This window comes from Oncorhynchus kisutch, linkage group LG3, assembly GCF_002021735.2.
Source record: "Oncorhynchus kisutch isolate 150728-3 linkage group LG3, Okis_V2, whole genome shotgun sequence".
Classification (NCBI taxonomy): domain Eukaryota; kingdom Metazoa; phylum Chordata; class Actinopteri; order Salmoniformes; family Salmonidae; genus Oncorhynchus; species Oncorhynchus kisutch.
The window spans coordinates 18,679,671-18,693,433 of record NC_034176.2 but is presented as its reverse complement, the minus strand read 5'-3'; the positions used below and the strand labels follow the sequence as shown (position 1 = coordinate 18,693,433).

The 13,763-nt window shown below is 44.4% G+C and overlaps 1 protein-coding gene across 7 annotated transcripts in view; it reads left to right on the top strand.

Annotated features, from left to right (window-relative positions):
* Window positions 1–265: 265 nt before the first annotated feature.
* LOC109876601 (vacuolar protein sorting-associated protein 13A) overlaps window positions 266–13,763 on the top strand; it is a 73,721-nt gene continuing 60,223 nt past the window's right edge. For 6 of the 7 annotated variants that reach the window (XR_004208225.1, XR_004208224.1, XR_004208226.1 and 3 more), the window contains exons 1-23: window positions 266–511; window positions 3,574–3,617; window positions 3,723–3,765; window positions 3,919–4,014; window positions 4,123–4,224; window positions 4,465–4,574; window positions 4,712–4,771; window positions 5,086–5,145; window positions 5,262–5,342; window positions 5,458–5,515; window positions 5,734–5,861; window positions 6,177–6,283; window positions 6,517–6,688; window positions 7,221–7,283; window positions 7,555–7,687; window positions 10,292–10,386; window positions 10,509–10,651; window positions 11,117–11,318; window positions 11,494–11,608; window positions 11,919–12,055; window positions 12,636–12,768; window positions 12,934–13,051; window positions 13,440–13,584. Coding sequence is in view for 3 of the 7 variants with exons in the window: in XM_020469007.2 (XP_020324596.2) it covers window positions 412–511; window positions 3,574–3,617; window positions 3,723–3,765; window positions 3,919–4,014; window positions 4,123–4,224; window positions 4,465–4,574; window positions 4,712–4,771; window positions 5,086–5,145; window positions 5,262–5,342; window positions 5,458–5,515; window positions 5,734–5,861; window positions 6,177–6,283; window positions 6,517–6,688; window positions 7,221–7,283; window positions 7,555–7,687; window positions 10,292–10,386; window positions 10,509–10,651; window positions 11,117–11,318; window positions 11,494–11,608; window positions 11,919–12,055; window positions 12,636–12,768; window positions 12,934–13,051; window positions 13,440–13,584 (2,445 nt within the window). In the remaining 4 variants the exon portion in view is untranslated. The remainder of the gene's footprint in view (window positions 512–3,573; window positions 3,618–3,722; window positions 3,766–3,918; window positions 4,015–4,122; window positions 4,225–4,464; window positions 4,575–4,711; window positions 4,772–5,085; window positions 5,146–5,261; window positions 5,343–5,457; window positions 5,516–5,733; window positions 5,862–6,176; window positions 6,284–6,516; window positions 6,689–7,220; window positions 7,284–7,554; window positions 7,688–10,291; window positions 10,387–10,508; window positions 10,652–11,116; window positions 11,319–11,493; window positions 11,609–11,918; window positions 12,056–12,635; window positions 12,769–12,933; window positions 13,052–13,439; window positions 13,585–13,763) is intronic. The other variant, XM_031818324.1, reaches the window with a different exon arrangement.

The window sequence follows — 13,763 nt, the reverse complement described above, 5'->3', positions numbered from 1 at the left end:
AACGCTATACATTTTGATTACCGATGCACGGTTCTGACTTTCTGCCTGATGGTCGACATGTCTATGCCTGGCTGTGCCTCTGCCGTCTCTCCCTTCGATGTGTATTGCACCACCATAGCTGTGAAAGATGCGAGAGTTTGTTCTCGAAGTAGGCGACGTCAAATAGTTTCCTCCGTTGCAAAAATACTGAACCTTAGGAGTCTATTCATAGTGGAATCGAAGCTTGACAACTAGAAATCGGAGTCGACTGGCAAGGAATCGATTATTTTGGAATCGACTCCCCACCACTACTCTACTGACGCAACCAAATGCTTGAGAAACAGGACTAGGCGCGACAGGTAGCTAGCTAGTCAAGAGAAACTTAATGTAAACAACTTAACATGGTGACCGAGAGGTGAACGACATAGCAACATGGTATTCGAAAGCGTGGTGGTAGATGTCCTAAACAGGTTTCTGGGGGACTACGTTGTGAACCTTGACACCTCACAACTCAAGCTCGGGATTTGGGGAGGTAAAGTTACTTTGACGATTAAGTGTTATGGTTTGCAAGACAACGGGCACAATATTTTCACGGCACTTAAATACGAAGTGATTTTGGATAGCCCTGGTCCATTTCCTAACCTGCTACGAAAAAGTCACTTCGGTAACGTTACTAGTATCGAAGTGCCGTGAAAAGAGTGTTTCCCAGAGTAAGACATGGCTGGTTTGCTGAGGGAAAGTATTGCTACTATGCTTGCTTGTTAAGGTTTTGTTGGCAACTGGCTAGCTATTATGGAGTTTTATTTGCTAACTAGGTAGCTACGTTTGCTAGCCTACATCAGTCAACTAGCCCAGGTAGCCATCTTCACAGGTTTGCTCGCAAGCCCTACCCCCAAAAAGCCAACGTTTTTTGTTTGGCTGGAGTCCAAGTGTGGTCACGCCCGTTTCTTATTATTTGTCTTCTTCTATGGTATAATGGCGTTCGCAACAATTAGAAGTGCATTCCGCCATTTACTGTGCGGGTGGATTTTGTGGCATTTATAGCCACAGTGATTAATTGTACAGCACAAGTGTCTAAGATGTCCAAGAAGCTGGATATCATATCTGCAGCCGAGAAGTTTTGGGGCTCCAAAAAGGAAAACATTCGAGTAAAAATAAATAGACAAACTATAAACACATTTTTAATTTATTTTTAATTTTTTATATCTACCTGCTTTTCTGTAAAAACCTCATTCTAATCAGGTCCTAATACAGGCTCAGAAGCCTCCTGTAAGGGCTGGACATTTCCTAGGACCATAGTCCTTGTACTGCTTCTGCCGTGAAGTCTTGGAGCCCCAAAACTTCTCGGCTGCAGATATGATATCCAGCTTCTTGGACATCTTAGACACTTGTGCTGTACAATTAATCACTGTGGCTATAAATGCCACAAAATCCACCTTCACAGTGAGTGTAACCAGATCACTTGATTGACTTCAAACACAAGCAACTGGTTTCAATTCATCCACCACCATATTTTCAACACTGTTGCCTCTTTCCCCTTCAACTCTCTTCACGGGCCTCCACATAGGAGAATCGTTACGCAGCCCTGATCTTTGACACCTCGACCTCATTCACCCTAACAGGGCACTCAAGGCAGTTCAGAGTATGATCCCCACCACAGTTGCAACATTTTCCATTCACAGATTATTCAATATCATACTTCTCCCGTCTGCAAACATTTGACACGTGGCCAATTTTGCATATTTTTTTATATTGATTTTTATCAGCTCTTCAACCAAAACCTAATATTATCTGAGTTTTTTTTTTTTTACTAGGCAAGTCAGTTAAGAACAAATTCTTATTTTCAATGACGGCCTAGTGGGTTAACTGCCTGTTCAGGGGCAGAATGACAGATTTGTACCTTGTCAGCTCGGGGATTTGAACTTGCAACCTTTCGGTTACTAGTCCACTGCTCTAACCACTAGGCTACCCTGCTGCCCCAGTGAACAAGTAACACAACAATTACATACTTATTTAATTTATTTCATAAACAACGTTATGCAACACCCAATGATGCTCTGTAAAAAATGTATTGCCCCCCTAATGTATTGCCTAGTGGTTAGAGCGTTGGACTAGTAACCGGAAGGTAGCAAGTTCAAATCCCTGAGCTGACAAGGTACAAATCTGTCGTTCTGCCCCTGAGCAGGCAGTTAACCCACTGTTCCTAGGCCGTCATTGAAAATAAGAATTTGTTCTTAACTGACTTGCCTAGTAAAATAAAGGTTAAAAAATAATCATAAATAAATAACCGGTGCCACCTTTAGCTGCAATGACTCCAACCAAACACTTCCTGTAGTTGTTGGTCAGTCTCTATTGTCGCTGTGGAGGAATTTTGGCTCACTCTTCCATGCAGGACTGCTTTAACTCAGTGACATTTGTGGGTTTTCATGCATGAACTGCACATTTCAAGTCCTGCCACAACATATCAATTGGGATTAGATCTGGACTTTGACTAGGCCATTCCAAAATGTAAAATTTGTTGCTTTTAAGCCATTTTTATGTAGACTTGATTGTGTGTTTTGGATCATTGTCTTGCTGCATGACCCAGCTGTGCTTCAGCTGTGCTTCAACGGATGGCCTGACATTCTCCTGTAGAATTCTCTGATACAGAGAAGAATTCATGGTTCCTTCTTTTAAGGCAAGTGGTCCAGGTCCTAAGGCAGCAAAGCATCCCCAAACCATCACACTACCACCACCATGCTTTAGCATTGGTATGAGGTTCTTACTGTGGAAGGCAGCTTTTGGTTTTCGCCAGGCATGTCATCCAAAAGTTATACTTTTGAATCATCTGTCCATAGAACATTCTTCCAAGAGTCTTGATAATCATCCAGGTGCTTCCAGATGTTTTTGGCAAACTTGAGTCAACTTTTTGTACATCACATCATGGGTCCCATTATGCCTGGCGAAAACCAAACAAAGCATTCCACAGTAAGAGCCTCATACCAACGGTCAAGCATATCAGAGAATTCTACAGGAGATTGTCAGATCATCCGTCTGTGAGCTGAAGCTGAAGTGCAGCTGGGTCATGCAGCAAGACAATGATCCAAAACACGCAATCAAGTCAACATGAAAATGTCTAAAAAGCAAAACATTTGACATTTTGGAATGGCCTAGTCAATTTTGGAATGGTCTAATCCCAATTGAGATGATGTGGCAGGACTTGAAATGAGCAGTTCATGCTTGAAAACCCATAAATGTTGCATTTCTGCATGACGAGTGGGCCAAAATTCCTCCACTGCGATGTGAGAGACTGATCAACAACTACAGGAAGCATTTGGTTGCAGTCATTGCACCTAAAAGTTGCACAACCAGAAAGATATGATACTTGGAGTTGTAAGTCCAAAGCCTGACACCTTGCCAACAGACAGAGCACATGATAACATAAGGTGCCGCTTGCCAATATTTGTATAGTGAAATGAGGCAAACTTATTTGTCAGCTTAGGCTCAGCCCTATATGTTTCCAACCTCATGGTACTATGTATCTATTAGCGCTGTATATTCATGTAACAGTGCTTCTTGAGTCTTTTTAAACCAATATGCTTTTTTCCCCCCTAGGTGATGCTGTGCTCAGAAATCTTGAAATAAAGGAAAATGCCTTGGTAGGTTTAACATGAATGGCTAGGCCTACTGCTAAACGTATCAGTTGTTAATTATGTAGGTACATTGACATTATATTGTGCTGAATATTTTTGTTCTTGTTTCAGAGTCAACTTGACATTCCTTTTAAAGTAAGAGCCGGACATATAGGTAAGTTTTGTACGATGACTCTCAACCCAACACCTACCGTAACCCTATGACAATTACAATAGTGCCTCCCTCCTACTCCCTCTTTCTCACTCTTCAACCTCTTTCTATTTGTTCTCTCCCTCTGCTGTGTGTTTGTGTGTGTGGTTCTGTCAGGACGTTTGGAGCTGAAGATTCCATGGAAGAATCTGTACACCCAGTCAGTGGAAGCTACACTGGATGGAGTTTACCTGCTCATCGTGCCCACAGCCAGTGAGAACCTGACCGTATCACCGATATGCATGAACCCTAGCTGTAGTTTGTGTGTGGCATGTGTCTTTGCTTTTGTTAATGGGTAGCCTGTGTCTTTGCATGTTTCAGGTATAAAGTATGATGCAGAGAAGGAGGAGAAACAGCTCCAGGAGGCTCGTCAGAGGGAGCTGCAGAGGATCGAAGAGACCAAACAGAAAGCAGCGGAACAAGGTCAGAGTTCATGTGTCTGTCTGTTTTTGGCAGTTAGTTACAATATTATACGTTTTGAGTCTTTGTAAGTTATGTATAGCTTCAAAATGTTTAAAACCGTCATGTGCATCTCAGACTGTCAGTCAGTGTTTACATTTCCCCAGATGCACCCCTTGGCGGGGCTGCCTTTGGGTTAAAACACAGACTCAGGACTGTGACTTTAATGCATGTGTTCTTATATCATGTTCATTGGTGTCACAGAAAACCCAGCACTTGAGAAACAAGACACCTTTGTGGAGAAACTGGTGACACAGGTGATCAAGAACCTTCAGGTGAAGATCTCCAACATCCACATCCGCTATGAGGATGACGTGAGTATTCTGCCTAGTGTACTACAGTAGTACTACACTAGTTCTACAGTACTAGAACTATGTATATTACTACTGTGTTGCATTACTGTAAGTTTCTTTCTTTCTCCTCTCATCTCTTTCTCTCTTCTCTTTCTCAGGTCACCAATCCCAAATGCCCATTATCATTTGGAATGTCTCTACAGAACCTCAGCCTTCAGGTAATGTGTGTGTCGCCTTCTCATGAAATCTGTCATTCATTGTGGATGATGTACAATCTAAATTGCAGCGGTTCGATTTAGTTAACGTCTGGATGTGGGATATGTGATGTTGCCGTGGTTAAAGGGATAGTTCACCCAAATGACAATATGTGATATTGGTTTCCTTTACCCTGTAAGCAGTCTATGGACAAGGTATGACAGCAATCCATGCTTTGGTTTTGTTATGGTTGTGGTCAGAGTTATGGTCTATTTGTGGTCTGATGTTGAAACAGGATCACGTAACTTCTCAACCCCAAAACTGTGTTACCCCACAGACCGCAGATGAGAACTGGAAACCTTGTCTTCTGAATGAGAAAGCCAAGCTGTTTTTCAAGGTAGAGTATTCTTTACAGCAATGGTTATTCTGTAGATTAGTTTTACATACATTATGACACTATTATACTGTCAACAGCATTCTAAGCTGTTTTCTGTTGTGCTTTTTCCTCCTCAGCTTGTCCAGTTGGACAATCTCTTTGCCTACTGGAATGTGAACTCAATGCTGTACTCCAATCACATGCCAGACGAGGCCCTGGTGAGTGACCGTGTCATCATTCAGCACCGTTGCTGAGCGGTGAGTCTCTTAAGTGAGAGTGATGTCTATCTATGATGTCTAATTAAGTGTCTCTTCCTGCCTGTCGTTTCCACAGCGATGCCTCCAGAACAGCATGGATATCTACAGTTCCACCCCCATGAAACACGATTTCAGTGAGTGTTGCCTAGTCGATACAGGGGTGTAACATCATTCATCGTCTGGATCAGTCTTGGTATTCATGTTGCCATCCACCTGATACAGGGAATCAAATCAGTCATTTGAGTGTATTGTAATTGAATACGTTTTCTCATTATTTAAACCCACTGTTGAATTGTTGTTTAATTCGGTATCATATCCTTATTAACCTAATTTTCCTGTTCAATGCTGGCAGTTTTTCGTCCGATAACGGCCAATGCGAAGCTGAGCATGAACCCCCGGTCAGACGTAAACTTCTCTTCACCCAAGGTAGACTTGGTAGTCAACCTGAGAGAGGTAGCCGTGGAGCTGAACAGGCCACAGGTGAGACGGGAGAGAGGCCATGAAAGAGAGGGCGAGAAAGGGCTACAATTTTCTTCGAGCAAAAGAGCACATTTGCCCCCAAAAATACTGTAAAACTCATTAGAATCTGTATTGTGACTTCAACTATGTGCATAATAAGGAGGGTGGCTATTATTTAACCACAGAGAAGGACACTGATACATGCAATTTCCACAATTTTGCTATCCTGTCTATTTGAAATGTTACAGTATTTTTACCAATATAAAATCGGGTTTATTATTTCCCTCTCTGTCTTCTTTGTTAACCCCTGAACTCTGATCCTTTCCCTCTCTGCAGTATATCAGCATTCTGGAGCTCCTGGGCTCGGTGGATATGATGTCACGCAACCTGCCGTACAGGAAATACCGGCCGCAATTCCACGTGCACACCAACGCCTACATATGGTCAACACTCACTCTTTTGTTTCTTATACAAAAAAATACTTAAACCTCTTTCTCTTGATGTATTGATGACAATTGTGGTTATTGTTAATGTTTAGGCAGTGAATGATAATTGTGTCATGTTGCATGCCACCCAGTATAAGATTATTAGACACATTTTTCCAATCAATTGAGTTACAGTGATGTACACAGACTAGGCCCATTGTGACTGTCACTCTGCTTGTGTTTTCATCTAGGTGGCAGTATGTGATTATGGGCATCATGGAGGTGGACGTGAAGCCACGGCTGCACATGTGGTCGTGGCAGCGCATCCACCGCCACCGGCAGACAGTCAAGTGTTACAGAGCGCTCTACAAGTCCAAGATCACCAACAAGAAGCCCACTGAGAAGCTGCTCAGGGAAGTGGAGGTGTGTGGAGATCAGGGTCATGTTCATTAGGCACCAAATGGAGGAAAACTGACAAATAGGAAGGGACTAAATGGACTTGTCCAAAAAGAAGCACACATTAAAATGTTCTATTGCAGAAGGTTTTGAAACATTTTCCGTTGCGTTCCCTAAAGAGCGGAACCCAGACCTGCATTCAAATAGTATTTGTTTTGTTTCCAAAACCTGAGCAGTGCTTGATTGAGCTTGCCTGGCTGTAATTTGACCAATGGAATACTCCCCAAAGTTCAAGCCTTGCCCGCCTGGCACTTCGGGCTGACTCAATCAGGCACTCAAAGTATTTAAAAGAAAACAAAATGCTCTTTGAACCCAGGTGTGGTGGAGATTGAGAAGGGCCTACTCCTCCCTCGCTTTCAGAGTTGCAACCCCAGTCCTTTTCTCTACTGTGCTGCATTGATTGATGGACGTTAAGTAATTGATGAAGTAATAATTGATCGATTCCCATAACGGTCCGGGAACTGTTTTAATGGATCCATCTTTCCCTCCATGTGCCCAGGAGACTGAGCGGACTCTGGATATTTTTAACATCACGCTGGCCAGGCAGCAAGCTGAGATGGAGGTACGGATTGAGCTATCTGTTGAATTATTCCTAGCTAACTACCTCTCTTCTCTGCATCTACTGTAATGTGTTTAGCCTGTCTGTCCGTCAACTAACTCATTTGTTCAAAATGGCAGTAAAGCATGACTGAAGTAACCCTACTTAGTCACACAGCCATAGCGTAACCACCAGTGCAACACGTGGTCACAGTCTATCTAACAGTGGTTCGAGCTAGTGGTTGTGGCTGAGGCGTTATGTGTAGACTGTGACCAGCAATGGTTGGTTGTTCCAGGCGAGCAAGGCGGGTCTGCGTATCTTTCGTCCGGGGGTGAAGGTGGAGGAGGAATCTCAGGGCTGGTTGGGCTGGATGTGGTCCGGCTGGTCAGGAGATGACGGCGCCAAGTCCAAGGAGGTCAAGACCGGAGGTGAGACTGCCCACATACCCAATCACCATGCTCCATTTTGTACATACATTCTTATTAATTGAGACATTTCACGTTTGATACGGGGTCTCACTTTGACTAATAAATAAAGGTAGAATGTCTCTGTTAGTGCCAGCATCCTGCCACAGCTGCAATCTTTTTGGCTTGCAAGCTTGAAGTAGGCAGTGGCTAGCTAAATGGCATTGTAGGCCTACCAAGTACAAACCTAGCTACAAAAATTGACAATGGCGAAACAAGGCACTTGAAAAGACCCCATACTGATATTGAGGTGGAGAATTCCTGTCAATCCACTGTGCATGTTGTTCCTCGGCCTAGTCCTTTAGCCTTGGTTTCTCAAATGATTGCCTCGCCTGGTTCACCACCTACTTCTCTGATAGAGTTCAGTGTGTCAAATCGGAGGGCCTGTTGTCCGGGCCTCTGGCAGTCTCTATGGGGGTGCCACAGGGTTCAATTCTTGGAACGACTCTCTTCTTTGTATACATCAATGATGTCACTCTTGCTGCTGGTGAGTCTCTGATCCACCTCTACGCAGACGACACCATTCTTGTATACTTCTGGCCCTTCTTTGGACACTGTGTTAACAACCCTCCAGGCGAGCTTCAATGACATACAACTCTCTTTCCGTTGCCTCCATTTGCTCTTAAATACAAATAAAACTAAATGCATGCTCTTCAACCGATCGCTGCCTGCACCTGCCCGCCTTTCCAACATCACTACTCTGGACGGTTCTGACTTAGAATATGTGGACAACTACAAATACCTAGGTGTCTGGTTAGACTGTAAACTCTCCTTCCAGACTCACATCAAACATCTCTAATCGAAAGTTAAATCTAGAATTGGCTTCCTATTTCGCAACAAAGCATCCTTCACTCATGCTGCCAAACATACCCTCGTAAAACTGACTATCCTACCGATCTTTGACTTCGGCGATGTCATTTACTAAATAGCCTCCAATACCCTACTCAATACATGGATGCAGTCTATCACAGTGCCATCCGTTTTGTCACCAAAGCCACCACTGCGACCTCTACACTCTCGTTGGCTGGCCCTCGCTTCATACTCGTCGCCAAGGTCATCTACAAGACCCTGCTAGGTAAAGTCCCCCTTATCTCAGCTCTCTGGTCACCATAGCAGCACCCACCTGTAGCACGCGCTCCAGCATGTATATCTCTCTGGTCACCCCCAAAACCAATTCTTCCTTTGGCCGCCTCTCCTTCCAGTTCTCTGCTGCCAATGACTGGAACGAACTACAAAAATCTCTGAAACTGGAAACACTTATCTCACTAGCTTTAAGCACCAGCTGTCAGAGCAGCTCACAGATTACTGCACCTGCACATAGCCCATCTATAATTTAACCCAAACAACTACCTCTCCCCCTACTGTATTTATTTATTTATTTAGCTCCTTTGCACCTCATTATTTCTATTTCTACTTTGCACATTCTTCCACTGCAAATCTACCATTCCAGTGTTTTACTTGCTATATTGTATTTACTTTGCCACCATGGCCTTTTTCTTTTTTTTGTTGCCTTTACCTCCCTTATCTCACCTCATTTGCTCACATTGTATATATACTTATTTTTCTACTGTCTTATTGCTGTATGTTTGTTTTACTCCATGTGTAATTCTGTGTTGTTGTATGTTTCGAACTGCTTTAATTTATCTTGGCCAGGTCGCAATTGTAAATGAGAACGTGTTCTCAACTTGCCTACCTGGTTAAATAAAGGTGAAATAAAAAATAAAAACCGTCCATTGTCCAGGAGGCTGTCGCTCCTTTCCGCAGAATCTTCTGACACAGGTGAAGCACGGTTGGAGTTTAGAAGACCGCATCGGCACATGCGTTCTGAACCAACCAAACATTTATTTTATTGGGAGAAATTGGCAGCAAATCAAAGTTGTTACTTTGCAAAGAGATGCATGGGCACCGTGAGAGGAGAGTGTCCTTGGATTTAGACAGACATATCAGCAATAAATGAGATCAGACGAGTAGGCTACCAGGGCACCAATGCTTAGTCTTCTACAGGTCGCCTTGCCTCTTTTCTCATAAGGCCAACGTGCCAATCATTCAGCTGGTTTACTGTGTGTCATTCAGCTGGTTTCAAAATGATATCATCGGGGTGCATTGTGTGATTTTAACCAATTATGAGCTGGCATTGCCTATTAATTGTCTTGGTTGATGATGTCATTGGAAACACTTATCTTTTTTACTTCAAAACATAGAAATGTGTCATTTTCACATGTTGATGTCGGGGTGGTGCTGAAGATGATGAATATGAAGTAAAAAATGTTTGACATTTCCCTTTAACCCTGTCCTGTCCCACCCTATGAATTCTCAACTATTTAATCATGTTGATAACAAGGTGCTCATGATGATGATAATAATGGTTTTGGACCAGTTATGTCTTTGACTTGGATTTAATTGCGCACTTGGAATTGCATTTAGCATTTTCTTCCCTTTTGTAAAGTTGATTTGAAATAATCTTGATGATAAGGTGCTCCTGATGAGGATGATGTTTTAATGTTTGTTTTTGTGAAGCTAGACACATTTTATGGACAATATAAAAATACAAATCTTTATTCTCCTCAGCTTTTGGTGAGCTTATGACTCCTGCCGAGAAGGCCAAACTCTACACCGCCATTGGCTACAGTGAGGTAGCTGTCAATCACAACCTGCCAAAGAACGTGAGTGGCTACTGTATATTTCCTACACATCGTAGTGCAGTACAGCAATCCCAGGATATAGAAAGATAACCCAGGACACTATTCACAATCTCTCTTGTCCCTCTCTCATTTTGTTTTTTCAGTTTGAGGACATAAAGATACATTTTCACATGAAGAGGATGTCTTTCTCAATGAAAGACAACAAGGATCAGAATGAAATCCTCAAGGTCACAGTTGAAGACCTGAAATCCATGCTGACCCAGAGGCCCGGAGCACAAGCCATTAAGTATGCACAGTACACACCCTAGGGTGTGTTCAGTGAGGGGAAACATTCAGAACGTTGCACACAGAAATGAAGAGCTGACATGATGTCAAAATTTACATGACAGAATATCATATCTGTTCAACAAAATTATTTATAATCGGTAACTCTGTACACTTGTGAACAGACCCTGCGTTTAAATACTTCCCCTCCTTCCCTGTTGTAGCGCTTTATCAATGGGATATTGTTGCCAGGTTTTTGTTGTCGTGCCATAGGCCAAGAACAAACTTGAGAACAGCTGACGACACTATTTTGCGATGCTCGGTTTGTCGGTATCTCTCGTTCTCCCCCTTTGCTTTTCCCTCATCTATCTCCCCTTTCTCTCTCTCCCCCTTTCTCGCTCTCCAGACTTCTCTCTCTTCCACTGCTCCCTCCACTCTCTGCCCTTGGTTCTGATGCTGCTGGTGTTGTTGTTGTTGTTGCCCTCAGGCTGTCGGCCCAGCTTAGTCTGTTTGAGGTGAAAGGACTGGCCAATAATCGGCCGGCGCCCACGCTGCTGTCGTCGAGGAAGGCTGCCACGGTAACAGGGACCCCCCTGCTTGACATCCTGTTTGAGACCAACCCTCTGGATGAGAGTGCTGACCAGCGGCTCCACGTCGAGTCCCAGCCTCTGGAGATCATCTATGACGCTGTTAGTGTGTGTGTGTGTGTGTGTGTGTGTGTGTGTGTGTGTGGGTGTGTGGGTGTGTACCTGTTTACATTACTATATCAGTTGTTCCTCGGTTCAATCTGGCGTGGAGTTGTTAGAACAAAATGAGTGTGTTTGCATGTGTAACAACATGGGTACCTGTGTCTCCCTCCGGCAGGTGACGGTGAACAGCATGTCTGCGTTCTTCTTGCCGCCTGATGACCTCCAGCTAGACGAGCTGACCAACGCCACTCTCATGAAGCTGGAACAGTTCCGAGACCGCACCTCCACAGGTCAGAGCCCCGCCTCTAGCTCTGACTGACAGGCCACACTCACTTTCCTGGGCTGAAACACAGCACTGATGGATTTGTTTACATATGCTGCAGGCCCAAATATGGAGATCTATTCATTTATTTTCTATGGACATGGAGGTTGGTGAGGTAAACTTATGATTAATCAGCCAGGATATCCGCCTCATTGACCTCAATCTCCAATCCATACTTCTTATTTCCTATTGACAGACACCCCTCCCTCCCCTTTCATATCCTATATTATGTAAGAACGTGTTGAAGTATGCCATCCATTATATATTGTTGTCTGCAGGGCTGATGTACGTGATTGAGACCCAGAAGGTTCTGGATCTGAACGTCAACCTCATGGCCTCCTACGTGATCGTGCCCCAAACCGGCTTCTACGACTCCACTCAGAACCTCATGCTATTGGACCTGGGTCACTTCAAGGTAGGTCACTTCAATTGACACAGCACACATGTTTGTGTAGAGACAGCAGTTCGATCTGACTTGAGTGAGTGAGAGACGATGTACGGAAAATTTGCGAACTGTGATTGATCCTGTCATGTTGCTAAATTTCACTTGCCCAATAAGGCAACCACTGAGCAGACTCAACTTGCCTGACTGTTTAGTTTACTAGCCCCAGGCAGCCGAACCCTGCATAATAAACAGGACCTCATCCAGGTGTGCTATGACAGGGATTTTCAAACTGGGGTCCATATATTTTAGCTTTGTTTTGAAAAACTATTTGGGGTATTTTTGTACGTGAAAAATTATAAGTTCATGAATATCGCTAGCTGCAACAGAATACCGTCATGGAAACCATTTGAATGTCTCTATGTCCAGTATGAAGGAAGTTAGAGGGAGTTTCACGAGCCAATGCTAACTAGCGTTAGCACAATAACTGGAAGTCTACAGGAACATTTGGCATACTAGCTGTTCATCCGACTCTGAGGTAGCAGATGAAAAGGGCTTTATTGCCTGGGAAGAAAAGTTTGAAAATCCCTGTTCTATGCCATTGTGTTATCAGGTGTCTAGTCTGAGCAGAAAGGGGCTACCCCAGCTCTCTGTAGGGAGCAGGACTATACAGGACATCATGTCCCAAGCCTACGACAGCTTCAACATCAAGCTCAGCAGCCTACAGTTCCTCTACAGCAAACCAGGTACACACACACGCATACAATTATCTGCCCAAAATGTGTCATGTGACACAACTATGCAGGGAAGTTGTTTTCTGTAGCTTATTTCTGTAGCTTATTCTTGCGTTGCATACTTAGGTAGAATATAGTTAAACTAGGCTTAACGGTGGTTGTTGTCTTGTGTATTAGACGGGGACTGGAGGAAAGCCCGTAAGCTGAAGCAATCGGCCCTCCACATCCTGGAGCCTGTTGATGTCAAGGTGGTGTTCAGCAGAGCCATGGTGGTCACAGACTCACGCATGCCCAAGTAAGAGGGAGGGGAGAGGGGTGGGTTCTGGGGTAGAGAGAGTGGTGGAGGAGGAGGGGGTGGGTGGGTGGGCTCTGGGGTAGAGAGGGGCGGGGGTTGGTGGGTGGGTGGGTGGAGAGAGAGGGGTGGGAGGGTGGGCGGGCGGGTTCTGGGGTGGAGAGAGAGGGGTGGGTGGGTTCTGGGATGGAGAGAGGGGTGGGTTGGTTCTGGGGTGGAGAGAGAGGGGTTTGTGGGTTCTGGGGTGGAAAGAGAGGGGTGGGTTGGTTCTGGGGTGGAGAGAGGGGTGGGTGCGATGCCTTTTTTGGACTACCACTATGTATAATCGTGTTTGTCAAAAAGCTGGTCAGATGAATGATATGAATAAAGTGTGTGTGTGCGTGTGTGTCAGGTTTAAGATCTTCGGGGAGATGCCTCTCTTGTCTCTGAGGATCTCTGATGATAAGGTGCGGGCCGTGCTGGAGCTGATTAACAGCATCCCGCTGCCGGAGAGCAGGCCGGCCCCGCGCAGCACCAACACACACTCTACACCTAAGGTACTAACTACTGGGAGTCTCTCTGCCTGTCTGTGGGTTGACTTTCTCTGTCTGTCTGTGGGTTGACTGTCGGTCTGTGGGTTGACTCTGTCGGTCTGTGGGTTGACTCTCTCTCTCTCTGTTGGTCTGTGGGTTGACTCACTCTCTCTACCTGTCTGTGGGTTGACTCTCTCTCTCTA